This window comes from Ovis canadensis, chromosome 12, assembly GCF_042477335.2.
Source record: "Ovis canadensis isolate MfBH-ARS-UI-01 breed Bighorn chromosome 12, ARS-UI_OviCan_v2, whole genome shotgun sequence".
NCBI classification, from domain to species: Eukaryota; Metazoa; Chordata; class Mammalia; order Artiodactyla; family Bovidae; genus Ovis; species Ovis canadensis.
In genome coordinates this window covers 41,243,864-41,257,479 of record NC_091256.1, presented here as the reverse complement: position 1 = coordinate 41,257,479, position 13,616 = coordinate 41,243,864, and the positions used below count along the sequence as shown (strand labels likewise).

The window sequence follows — 13,616 nt, the reverse complement described above, 5'->3', positions numbered from 1 at the left end:
GAATTAGCCTTCTTACCATTACATGTAAAATATCACTGAGGTGTCTTCCCACGGTATAACAGATGGTTCTTGTCATTTCTGACAGGTTGTTCCTGCTGAAGGACTGGTCTCTATATTGAAGAAGAGGAATGATGCTGTAGGAGATCATCCCGCCCAGATGCAGCAGAAAACACCCAAGCGAAGAGTGAGATTCCAAGAAATAGACGACAGCTTAGATCAAGGTAGAGTGCTCAGCACTGTGTCTGGCACAGATTTGATCCGTGTTTGCCAAAAGAATGAATTAATGTACAATAAGATGTTTGGTAATAGGATTTGTAAAGAATATGTAGACTTAGTTGCATTATATAAAGAATCACAGAGAAGTGAACTATCATAAGTTCTTAAGTAAGTCGTAAGTATTCTGTTTGCTCAAATAAGTGACCAGATGCAAGTTCATCTCCTTGCCTGCCTGTCCCACAGATAGTTGTCAGTGTTCAGAGTTCATCTCAGTTTCTTTGTTTAGTGTTTTGTTTTCTGACTTTTTGTTTTTAGTGAGCCTGCTGTTTTTGTCTTCTTTTCAGTGACAGTCAATACTCCTTGATTGTTGTGAAAAATATTTATAAATTACAAATATATTCTCTTCGGTGATTTCTTCTCGACTCTATGGGAAAAAAAGTGTCTCTCAAGAGCAGTAGTTTAACACTGTTGCTATTGTTTGATTTTTTTTTTTTTCCCCTCCTGGGCTTGTATTTAAGGTTGTTGTTAAGTTTACCTAAGGCCTAGGTAAGTCAGTAGAAACATGGCCTAGAATATGTCAGTGTGCTTTTCATGTTTATAAAACAACTGCATTATTAAATAATGATGTCAATATGTAGACACAATTTCTAAGTATGACATAAAGTAATAGCAGTAGCTGTTTCTGAATTTTTACAACTACAAAGCTGGCAGGAGCCATGGAAATAATCTGTTCTCACTCCTCATTTTTACCTCTGAACCTTGCTTGTAACTATCATAGTCTTCTCCAGATAAAGTGCTCAGTTCTTTGTGCCAATTGGTACTGAATTGTTGCCTAGTAGGAGGAACCCTGGATTTAGAACTGACAGTCCCTAGTTCCTTTAGGAACCATCTCATCTTAGACTAAGTCATATAACTTTGCTCAGTAGCCACCTGTACTTCTTGGCCTCCATGTTGGACAGCACAGCTCTAAACAGTGTCAGTGTGTGTAGACAAATAAAACAAAGTAGATGTTTTAAAATAAATTGTATCTAAATGTTTATATATAAATATATGATAAAGAAATAGCTGAAAAAATACATAAAATAGATTGCTAACAAAGATAAGAGGGTGAGTGGGAATCATGGCAAACACAGGAAAGATGATAAAAGTATTGAACTGACCAAACCCCCCCAAAAAACTAAGAAACACAGCACAAATGATACAGTCCTTTTTATTTGTATGTATAAAAAGTATACTAAGTATAAACTATTAAATCTCTTAAAGTCAATTAACTATGAAGAGCTACTAGACTAAATATGTCAGTCAAAGGAGAATACAATTACATAATCCTGTTTCTAAAAAAATCCTTAACCACATGTGTTTGATCTGAGATGTACTGCCAGATTTTTTTCTTCTTTTTTTATGGAAGTGGTTACATCCGTTGGATAAATGAACTAGTTTTAATTTTAGCATTCACAAGTTCCACAAGTGTCTATCTTTATGGTAACAGGTCCTCGTACAGTCATTGGTACACTAGCTTTCTAACAGGGACCATCCATAGAGGACTAATATTACAAACATCTGGTTATCTTAATCGGTGAGGCAAGATACTAGAATTTGATCCTTGTGTCAGCTTAACCTTACTCTGTTTTCCTGTTTGCAGATGAAGTTGGAGGTGGTTCCTGTATTTTGCTGGTCTTGCTGTGCGTAGTGACGGTGTTGCTTAGTGTGGGAGGAACTGCGTTATACTGCACTTTCGGTGACATGGAGTCACCCGTTTGTACAGACTTTGCAGACAACATGGACTTCTATTACACTAAGTTACTACAGGGAATAGCGGAACTTAAACACTGGATCTACCTCTCCTAGCAAGCGTTCACGAGGGACAGGCATGCTGGCAGTGAGCATCACAGAGGGAGACTTTCTAAGCAGCTTTTATTTCAGGAGTTCTGTAACATGCGCCGCCCCCCGCCCCCCCGCCGCCTCCCCGCAGAGGAACAACAAACATCAGAAACAGCAACTGTAAAGGGCAATCCAGAGGAGCTCTCAGAATAATCACGTAATGAAGCGATATTGATCTGAGCACTGTGGATGGAGGGAATGGTCTTTGAACAGCATGTCCACCTCCCCCTCGCTGCTTCCTAGTGTAATGAGCTACACTGAGCAGAATTAGACAGGGCAGTGCTGGAGCCAAACCATTTTTGGCTACCTTCAAGCTAATGGTTGACTTCCCTGGTGGCTCAGATGGTAAAGCATCGGCCTACAATGCGGGAGACTCGGGTTCAATCCCTGGGTCGGGAAGATCTCCTGGAGGAGGAAATGGCAACCCACTCCAGTACCCTTGCCTGGAAAATCCGATGGACAGAGAAGCCTGGTAGGCTACAGTCCATGGGGTTGCAAAGAGTCGGACACGACTGAGCGACTTCTTCACTTCGCTAAGCTAATGGTTAAAGGACACTGTTGATTTACAATTGTTGGTCCAAAGACATTGCTTCCAGCCATCCTGCAATAAGTTTGTGTGTAATGAGAAGGCGTTTCCTTATGGTTTCAGTGTCTTTTTTAGTTCACGTTGGGAGCTATATAATTTAGGCTTTGTGCACTCTTTCCAGATTCTGTTTTCCACTTGCGAAATGGTTTTTTGTGTGTGTGTGTATGTGTGTATTTCAGACAGTTATCATAAGCAAAAACCCAACATAAAATAACGAAGACTATTCTTTCAACATGACTACAAATGTGCAGGCACAAAACTTTCAAGAAGGCTTAACTGTGGAACAGATGAATTATAGAAATCTTGGCCCTGAATTGAGAAACTATGACAGATACAGTGACACTTAAGTTGGTTAACTAGCCAGAAGTTCATCACAGGCCTAGAGATAAAACTGAATAGCTCGCTCTGAGTCTCAGGCAACCAGTTTCATCATGGATTCAATGCTTCCTGTAATGAATGCCGGATTCAGCTCAATTCAGTAAAGACCTATTGAGCACCTATTATGTTCTGAGAATCTAAGACCCCTTCTGCAAAGATAAATAAGATATTAGTTCCTGCTCTAGATGTTTTGATCTTGGTCTTAGGTAAAATAAACTAATACTTTAATGAATGAAATTAAATCATCATATATAATTCAGTATTAACAGATCAGACATTCAGATGCTTGAATGTGCATTCATATCATGGGCTTAATTCAGACCTAATATGGGGTCATTAGATGAAAATTCAATCATATCTTAAATAGACAAATGTCTGATTTTTATTTAAATCTGTCAGTTTTCCTTTCCTAAAGTACAGTGATCTAACGATTAGGAAGCCTTTCTTTAACTTTTCTATCTCATCGATAGCATTCTAAAAGAAACAAAACACATGGATTATAGTTTTCTAGCAGTGATCATTATTTCATGTTTTTCCATTAGGATCATTTGAAAGAAAAAGAGAATTTTCTTACTAGTTGTTACTGGCTGGTACAGTACATCCCCTCATGTTTCAGCTTATTTATTTAGACTTATGATTTTTAAAGGGCTTTTTATAGAAGTTGAAATTGTGTCGTTTAGCACGTATTTGGTTATACCTGATATTTAATTACTGTATACTTAGTGTTTTGATTTTCTATAATTTCAACTCAGTGTGTTTTTAGGCTTATTTTTAAATTGATGTTTTATTTTTACTTATAATACTGTTTGACTTGTCTCTATCATGCCACCATAAACTATAATATTTTCAAGGATTATAGATCAAAGATATTTATTTAGAAGTGTACAAGATACTGAAATCTAGATTCCTTATACTTAAGGCTGATTTTATTAGAAGATTATTTTAATGTTCTATGATAAATTTTAAGAATTTGTATTCAACTTGTATGTAAATATATAAAATGCTGATGGTACTATCTTATGTGGTCCTGTAAGAGACATTCACAAAGTCTACTGTGTGGGTATCTCCAACATAGACGAACCTCTTCTGTTTTACCCTCATGATTTCTAGTTATAGAAATTTGGCAATGCTGATTTCTGCCGGTTTTATGTCAAGATAAGTCAAACTTTCCTTCCTGTTCCTTTTTTCGATCACTATTGAAGTTCTAAATAATCTGTAGTATTACATTGGCCACCAGGGCCATTGCTTCTGAAACTGAGGATTTCCTGGGTGCCTTCACACTGAGGGGAAAGGCCTGAGATGACGCTTTGGTCCCTGGAGGCAGCTGCATCTCAGGAAAGCCACGCTTGTCCTCACTGTGTCCCATGGAGAGGGAGCTGAGCTCAAGAGCATACTGAGGTCTTGACTTAAAATAGGCATGAAATCTCACCTAGAAAAACTAGGGCAGCTTTTAAAAATGTAATGGTCATTTATTGCATGAATTGGAGTAATTCCATCTGGTGATGGGAGAATTGTTATCTCTCACACATAAAAAATTCATCCAGTTTTACTATCATGTAATTTTTTCCTGTCATTGGAAAGTACTGACAACGATTTGTAACTAATCTTCCTTTAAAACTGTATTTGGGGGTAACAGATCAAGCTTGTAATTTAAAATCTACACCAACAAAATGTCTCAGAGAGTTTATTTGAACCTCTTGGGTACTGAGAAAAACCGCTTTATTTAAAGTGAAAGTAAAGTAATTTCAGAAGTTGGTCTCTGGCCCCGCAAGTAGATTACTTTGGGTAGTCTAATTGGTCCCTACGTAATGCTCCAGTGCTTCTAAAACATCTCCCCATCTGCCTGAAACAGCCACTGAAATTCACTGTAAAAATTCATTCCTTCAGATTTAAAAATCAAATCTCTCTGGGAGGTTTACTATATTGAGTTGTGAATTTGTGTATTATGCTAAGAGGATTTAAAATTTGGAGGTAGGCTTTGTTTTGAAAGGACAGATGTGAATTGGGTCTTGCTGAAATGGTAAGGTGGAGAAAGGGATAGGAATTGAGAAATGAAGAGGGAAGATTGGGAAAAGAAAAAAGAAATCTTTTACCTAGTACTTGTATTGCTGAAGCTGACTTTGTGGCATTTAACCCCAATCCAGAGAGAGACTAAATGTTTGTGTTCCCACTAACGTGACCTGTATAACTCTATTCATTTCTGTGGGCTGAGTTCATATTAACTTACCCTTGTGGCACAGTGGTAAAGAATCCGCCTGCCAATGCAGGAGATGCAGGTTCAGTCTCTGTCAGAAAGATCCTCTGGAGAAGGGAATGACAACCCACTCCAGTATTCTTGCCTGGAAAATTCCATGGACAGAGGAGCCTGGTGGGCTACAGCCCATGGGGTCACAAAGGTGTCGGACACAACTAACCAACGTTTTCAGTACACTTGTATACTTACTTATGAAGTGTACATAGATTTTGCACATTTATTCATTTGATGCTTAGATCAGTAAGCATACATCCCTTAAATCAGGCCTTGTAATTTCAGAATCCATTATAAATTCACTTCTATTATGTTGCTTCCATCTTCAAAAAGAGTAAGAGTGATCTAAGGTTTATGGTACAAATTCTGGTGCCAGCTGATATTTTAATAAACTCAAGGATAAATTAGTAAGCCTTATGTGCTAAAGAATTTTTTTTAAGGAATGCTGGTAGCATTTCAGTCTCTTGGTGGAGGCTACTAGGCATCTATTCTTCGCAGTCCTAGGAAGAGTTAAGTCCTAAACTCAACCTCTTGCCTGTTGCTCCAAAAACACTGCAGTACCATGAGCGACAGTGTTAACTGTTACCTGTACCTTGACAAACTGGAATGCCTACAGTTTACCTGGCACTGAGCTGGGTGCTGGGGCTCTCAAAACAAGAAATGGTACCAGCTTAAAGAAGTTAGCATCTGGCAAGGCAAATATATTTGTGAAAGGGAAGGGAGAATGAAGAAACAGAATACTCCGACTCATGGAGGTGGAAGCTTAAGTTCATTCCTTTCTATCATGTATCAGGCATTAGGAGTAAAAATAAAGTTCTGTCTAGCCCACCTGCATAGCACCTTGATAGACAGGAATCTTCTCCAGGCAAAATCCTGGTAACTACTACTTTTTGCTTCTTGTTAGCATTTGTGGCATTAATAGTGGATGGGCTTTCAAAGAGTAAAAAGCTTCTTGGCAGGAGCCTTCTTCAAATTCTAAAGTCTGAATAGCACTAAATAGCACAATGAAAAACTTTCTCACAGAACTGCGTATCTAGATGCTTCTCCAGTAAATTCTAGCAGTCATGTAAGTAAGAAATAGCACCTATCTAACAAAACACTCTTTCAGAAGGAGAAACTGGACTTCCTAATTCATTTAATGAAAATAATACTGATCCATAGACCTGACTGGAATGCAAAAGTAGAAAATCAAGAAACACCTGGGGTAAAAGGCAAATTTGGCTTTGGAGTAATGGAATGAAGTAGGGCAAAGGCTAATAAAGTTTTGCCAAGAGAACACACTGGTCATAGCAAACACCCTCTTCCAACAACACAAGAGAAGACTCTACACATGGACATCACCAGATGGTCAACAGTGAAATCAGATTGATTATATTCTTTGCAGCCAAAGATGGAGAAGCTCTATACAGTCACCAAAAACAAGAGCAGGAGCTGACCTTGGCTCATATCATGAACTCCTTATTGCCAAATTCAGACTTAAATTTAAGAAAGTAGGGAAAACCACTAGACCATTCACGTGTGACCTAAATCAAATCCCTTATGATTATACAGTGGAAGTGAGAAATAGATTTAAGGGACTAGATCTGATAGAGTGCCTGATGAACTCTGAATAGAGGTTCGTAATATAGTACAGGACACAGGTATCAACACCATCCCCATGGAAAAGAAATGCAAAAAAGCAAAATGACTGTCTGAAGAGGCCTTACAAATAGCTGAGAAAAGAGAGAAGTGAAAGCAAAGGAGAAAAGGAAAGAACCATCTGAATACAGAATTCCAAAGAATAGCAAGGAGAGATAAGAAAGCCTTCCTCAGCAATCAATGCCAAGAAATAGAGGAAAACAATAGAATGAGAAAGACTAGAGATCTCTTCAAGAAAATTAGAGATACCAAGGGAACATTTCATGCAAAGATGGGCTCGATAAAGGACAGAAATGGTATGGACCTAACAGAAGCAGAAGACATTAAGAAGAGGTGGCAAGAATACACAGAACTGTACATAAAAGAGCTTCAAGACCAAGATAATGATGATGGTGTGATCACTCACCTAGAGCCAGACATCCTGGAATGTGAAGTGAAGTGGGCCTTAGAATCACTACGAACAAAGCTAGTGGAAGTGATGGAATTCCAGTGGAGCTATTTCAAATCCTGAAAGATGGTGCTGTGAAAGTGCTGCACTCAATATGCCAGCACATTTGGAAAACTCAGCAGTGGCCACAGGACTGGAAAAGGTCAGTTTTCGTTCCAATCCCAAAGAAAGGCAATGCCAAAGAATGCTCAAGCTACTGCACAATTGTACTCATGTCACATGCTAGTAAAGTAATGCTCAAAATTATCCAAGCCAGGCTTCAGCAATACGTGAACTGTGAACTTCCAGATGTTCAAGCTGGTTTTAGAAAAGGCAGAGGAACCAGAGATCAAATTGCCAGCATCTGCTGGATCATTGAAAAAGCAAGAGAATTCCAGAAAAACATCTATTTCTGCTTTAGTGACTATGCCAAAGCCTTTGACTGTGTGGATCACAATAAACTGTGGAAAACTCTGAAAGAGATGGGAATACCAGACTACCTGACCGGCCTCTTGAGAAATCTGTATGCAGGTCACGAAGCAACAGTTAGAACTGGACATGAAACAACAGACTGGTTTCAAATAAGAAAAGGAGTACGTCAAGGCTGTGTATTGTCACCCTGCTTATTTAACTTATATGCAGAGTACATCATGAGAAATGCTGGGCTGGATGAAGCACAAGTGGAATCAAGATTGCCGGGAGAAATATCAATAACCTCAGATATGCAGATGACACCACCCTAATGGCAGAAAGTGAAGAGGAACTACAAAGCCTCTTGACGAAAGTGAAAGAGGAGATTGAAAAAGTTGGCTTAAAGCTCAACATTCAGAAAATGAAGATCATGGCATCTGGTCCCATCATTTCATGGGAAATAGATGTGGAAACAGTGTCAGACTTTATTTTTCTAGGCTCCAAAATCACTGCAGATGGTGACTGAAGCCATGAAATTAAAAGACCCTTACTCCTTGGAAGAAAAGTTAAATAAAAAAAATTAGATACCAACCTAGATACCATATTCGAAAGCAGAGACATTACTTTGCCAACAAAGGTCCATCTAGTCAAGGCTATGGTTTTTCCAGTGGTCATGTATGGATGTGAGAGTTGGACTGTGAAGAAAGCTGAGCGCCAAAGAATTGATGCTTTTGAACTGTGGTGTTGGAAAAGACTCTTGAGAGTCCTTTGGACTGCAAGGAGATCCAACCAGGCCATTCTAAAGGAGATCAGTCCTGGGTGTTCATTGGAAGGAATGATGCTAAAGCTGAAACTCCAGTACTTTGGCCATCTCATGTGAAGAGTTGACTCATTGGAAAAGACCCTGATGTTGGGAGGGATTGGGGGCAGGAGGAGAAGGGGATGACAGAGGATGAGATGGCTGGATGGCATCACTGACTCCATGAACATGAGTTTGAGTGAACTCCGGGAGTTGGAGATGGACAAGGAGGCCTGGCGTGCTACGATTCATGGGGTCACAAAGAGTTGGACATGACTGAGCGACTGAACTGAACTGAACTAATAGACCTGACACTGGCCCTGTTAGAATTCCATCAAAATTTGAAGTGGACAGGCTGATTTTAAAATATGTTTGGAGATGCGTATGACCTAGAAGATAGCGGTGAACTTGTTAGAACAAAACTGGTAGACTTGAACTTCTTGATTTCAAAACTGAATGCTGCAATAATCAAAACTGTGGTTTGGCAAAAGGAAAGCCCTGTGTATGTGTTCAAGTGATCTAACGTGCCAAGGCAGTTAGAGGAGAAAGGACGTCTTCAACAAATAATGCTGAAACAACTCTATGTCTCACTAGAGAATAAACTTAAACTTTTACCTTACACAAAACAAAAATTAACTTTAAAATAAATGGATATAAATGCAAAAGCTAAAACTATTAAACTTCTAAAACAAAATCTTCACAACCTTTGAGTAAGTAAAGATTTCTTAGAATACAAAGTACACAAACCATAAAAGGGGAAAAAAAGCTGATCAGCTGGACTGTTAAAAATACATGCTCTTTGAACATGGTTAGGAAAATGAAAAAACAAGCTGAAGATGGGGGGTCAGAAATTCACAATAAATTTATCAAGTAAAGGCCTTGTATTCAGAATATGTAAAGATTTCATGCAACTCAATATTATGACAACCCATTTGAAAACCCCTTTCTGTACTGAATACAACGCCTTTACTGGATAAATTTATTTACATTAGGCATTGTGTATATATACACAATGAGCACATGAGAAGTTGCTGAATATCATTAGTCATCAAGATGCAAATGAAAACTGATACCACCACACGCCTGCTAGAATGATTAAAAGACTGACATTACCCCAAGAATGCAAGGGTGGTTCAGCCTAAGAAAATCAATGTAATTCATCACATTGATAGGATAACGAAAAAGAACTTCATGATTATCCCAACTGATGCAGAAAAAACATTTGACAAAATTCAACATTCTTTAAGGAAATTAAGACAGCAATTTCATTTGCAATGGAATCTGAAAGAATAAAATACCTAGGAATAAATTTAACCAAGAAAGAGAAAATTGTACATTGAAAACTACAAAACATTATTAAAGAAATGAAATAATATCTATATAAATGGAAAGGTATCATTGGTGAATGGGGAGATAATATTATTAAGTTAATAATACCTAAAGTGATCTACAGATTGAATGTAATCCCTATTTTGAGCCTATTTTGCCAAAGTAGAAAAGCCAATTATAAAATTTATATGGCACTGCGAGGGGGCCCAAAAAGCCAAAACAGTCTTGAAAAAAGAGACAAAGTTGGAGGACTCACATTTCCCGATTTCAAAACTCACTGCAAAACTTCAGTAACCAAAACAGTGTGATGCTGGCATAAAGATAGACCTATAGACTAATGGGGGCCTCCCTCGTGGCTCAGCTGGTAAAGAAGCCGCCTGCAATGAGGGAGACCTGGGTTTGATCCCTGGGTTGGGAAGATCCCCGGGAGAAGGGAAAGGCTACCCACTCCAGTATTCTGGCCTAGAGAATTCAATGGACTGTATAGTTCATGGGGTTGCAAAGAGTCGGACACAAATGAGTGACCTTCACATACTCACTCACTCACTCACTCACTCACTCACTCATAGACCAATGGAATAGAACTAAGAATCCAGAAACAAGCCTGTACCCCTTTGCCCAGTTAATTTATGATGAGGGCATCAGGTTCATTCAGTGAGGAAAGAAATAGTTCCAGGACACCTGGATTTCCACACCCAAAAGAAAGAAATTGAACCCCTGCCTCACAACATATACAAAAATCATCCCAAAATGGATCGATAATCTAAATATGAGCTAAACCCACAAAACTCTTAGGGGTGTATACAGCATAAGGTACATCTCCATGACGATGAATTTGGGAATGGATTCTTAGGTATGACACCAAAAGTACAAGCTACAAAAGAGAAAACAGGTAAATAGGACTTCCTCAAAAAATACGTTTTTCAATTTGTGCATCAAAGGAAATTATCAAGATAATGAAAAGACACCCCACAGAAAGGGAGGACATATGTACAATTCAGATATCTGGTAAAGGTTAAATATCCAGAATATAGAAAGGTCATTGACAGTTCAACAAAAAGACAAGCAACCCAATTTTAAAATGGGAAAGAGACTTGAATACACATTTCTCCAAAGAAGATCTACAAATGATCAATAAATACATGAAAAGATGCTCAACATCACTGATCATCGGGGAAATGCAAATCAAAGCCACAAGATGAATGAAATGGTACATACACGGCATGGACAAACCTCAGAAACATGTCATGTGAAATAAACCAGACGCAAGAACAGATAGTGTGATTTGACTTAAATATCTGTAATAGACAAGTTCAAAGAGGCAGGAAGTAGAACAACGGTTAACGGGCTGAAGGAAGAGGGAAAGGAAAGTTATGGGTCTAAATGTAAAAGCTAAAACTTAAATGTTTCTGTTTGGAGGATAAAAAAAAATTTTTTAAGGTAATGGTGGCGATGGCGTCACAACTTTGCAAATATACTTATTGCCGCTGAATTGTACACTTAAAAATAGTTAAAATGGCAAATTTTATGTGACACAAATTTTACCACACATGCATGTGTGCACACTTGCTGCCAAGTGTTGGTGAGGATGTGAACCAACCAAATTCACATACACAACTAGGGAGAATATGAAACAGTACCAACCATTTGGAAAACAGCTTGGCAGTTTCTTATAAAGTTAAGTACAGATCTCTGCATGACTCAGCAACTCCACACCTAGGTTCTTACCTAAGAGAGATAAAATGGACAAAAGTCCATAGCAGCCGTAATAGCCAAAAAATGGAAACACCCCGTAGTTCATCACTAACACAATAGAATATTATTCAGCAATAAAAAAGAACAAACTATGGATACATAAACAAACATGGTTGAGTCTCTAACTATTCTGAGTTAAAGAAGCCAGGAAGAAAAGACTATATATTGTATGTTTCTGGTTATATAAAATTTTAGAAAGTGCAAACTAACCCCATAGTGACAGAAACAGATCCTTGAGGGGCAAAGGATGGTGGGAAGATGGATTATAAAGGTCACAGGGCAACTTCTGAAATTGATAGAAATGTACCTTGATTGTGGTCATAGTTTCATGGATTTCTACATCTTTCAAAATGCATTGTACACTTTACATAGATGCAGTTATGTGCATAAATTATACCTCAATAAAACTGTTATTAAAAAAGAAGTTCAGTTTGTAGCTTCACAGTATCTCAAGGTATCATGAGTGGTAAGGGAATCATTGCTATTAGAATACTTTATTCCCTTTCACTGTTGTTGCTTATTTGGGCTACACAAAAATTTTAGTGACTTCCAGGTACCACCCCTTGTTTGTACAAGACCTAACTACTACACAACTGGCTACTTAGAAAGTGTCACAATAAGGTCCTTAGTTCGAAATGCCTTGATTTCAGTCCTAAGTCTGTTCACAGCTTTTGGATCTCTCTGGCTCTTTCAGAAATGTTGGGATAGTGATTTTTTTCTGTGCTTAAAAAATGCATAGAAAAAAGACTATGCTTTTTTTTTTTTTCCTACTTGATACAGCAGTCCAAATTTCAAACCCAATCTAATTATAGGTATTCTGTAAGGACAACCTGATCTCCCTCTGGCTGGAATACATTGATCAAGAGTGAGGTTTTGTGATTTTATTGCTTTTCTTAATTGCCTCGGATCAAGGGTCAGGAAGAAGATATGCACTTAGGGAACAGAGAAGGCTCATATCATTCATCAGAATGATGACAGCCCATAAATGGCTGGTTGTTATTTTCCAAGTACAAGATTGGGGGGTTGACAAGATCTGCACAAACTAAACAAGGAAGGAAAAAAAAAAATCCTTGCCTAAGCTTCTGGTCCAGACAGGAACTTAGGCTAAAAGTAACTATAAATATAGGCAGTCTGCTTTTTCTTTAATTTCATTTTTTCTTGATTGAAAAAACTAAATTATGTAGATAGGAATAGTAGTTCAGCCTTCACTAGAGAGGAGATTAGGATATAGGATAGTTTAGTGGTAAATAAAAGGCAAAGAAGGAAGGCAGTCCCCACAGTTGGAATCTGGATGATGAATGAGATCACAGGAACTAGCTGTTTAGTCAGCTTCGCCTTCTATATATTTCTTTTTTTTTTTTTTAAGGTATTTTATTTATTTATTTGGCTGTGCCAGGTCTTGGTCCCAGCACACAGGATCTGTGATCTTTAGTTCTGGCATGTTAGATCTACTTTCCTGACCAGGGAAACCCAAAGGCCCCTGCACTGGAAGTGTAGCATTTAGCCACCGCACCACCAGGAAAGTGCCCCTTCTTCTCTGTATTTCTAACGTAACTTCATGATCTTTTGAATAACCAAAGTTTTCTATTTGCCATCATGGAGGAAGGACCACTTGGAAGTCTGTATTTGGTGGATAAATGCAATGGTGGCATCAGGGTCGGCAGAGGTTCTTTGAAGCTGTGCGTGAGGATAAGAGGTGGAAATCCACTCAGAGACTTGAAGTGCCCACTGTGCCCAAAGCCCCTTTGGAGGAAGAGACTGCCAGGTGGTCCCTTCCCAACAAAGTGCTAAGTGCTGTGTCCCATCATCCTGAAACTCAGGCCACAGTTCTTTAGATCTGGGGCTTGGTGCCCCAGCCTGATGCATTCCTTCAAGCCTGAACATGAGGAAGGATAGTGATCCGGACACATGTCTAGTCTCCAAAACAACATCGAATTGGGAGTTTCAG

General features: G+C 38.5%; 1 protein-coding gene across 1 annotated transcript in view; it reads left to right on the top strand.

Moving 5' to 3' along the window:
- CNST (consortin, connexin sorting protein) overlaps positions 1–4,732 on the top strand; it is an 89,190-nt gene extending 84,458 nt beyond the window's left edge. The window contains exons 10-11 of the mRNA XM_069544684.1: positions 86–221; positions 1,859–4,732. Of these exons, the coding sequence (XP_069400785.1) occupies positions 86–221; positions 1,859–2,064 (342 nt within the window). The 3' untranslated portion in view covers positions 2,065–4,732. The remainder of the gene's footprint in view (positions 1–85; positions 222–1,858) is intronic.
- Positions 4,733–13,616: the final 8,884 nt, after the last annotated feature.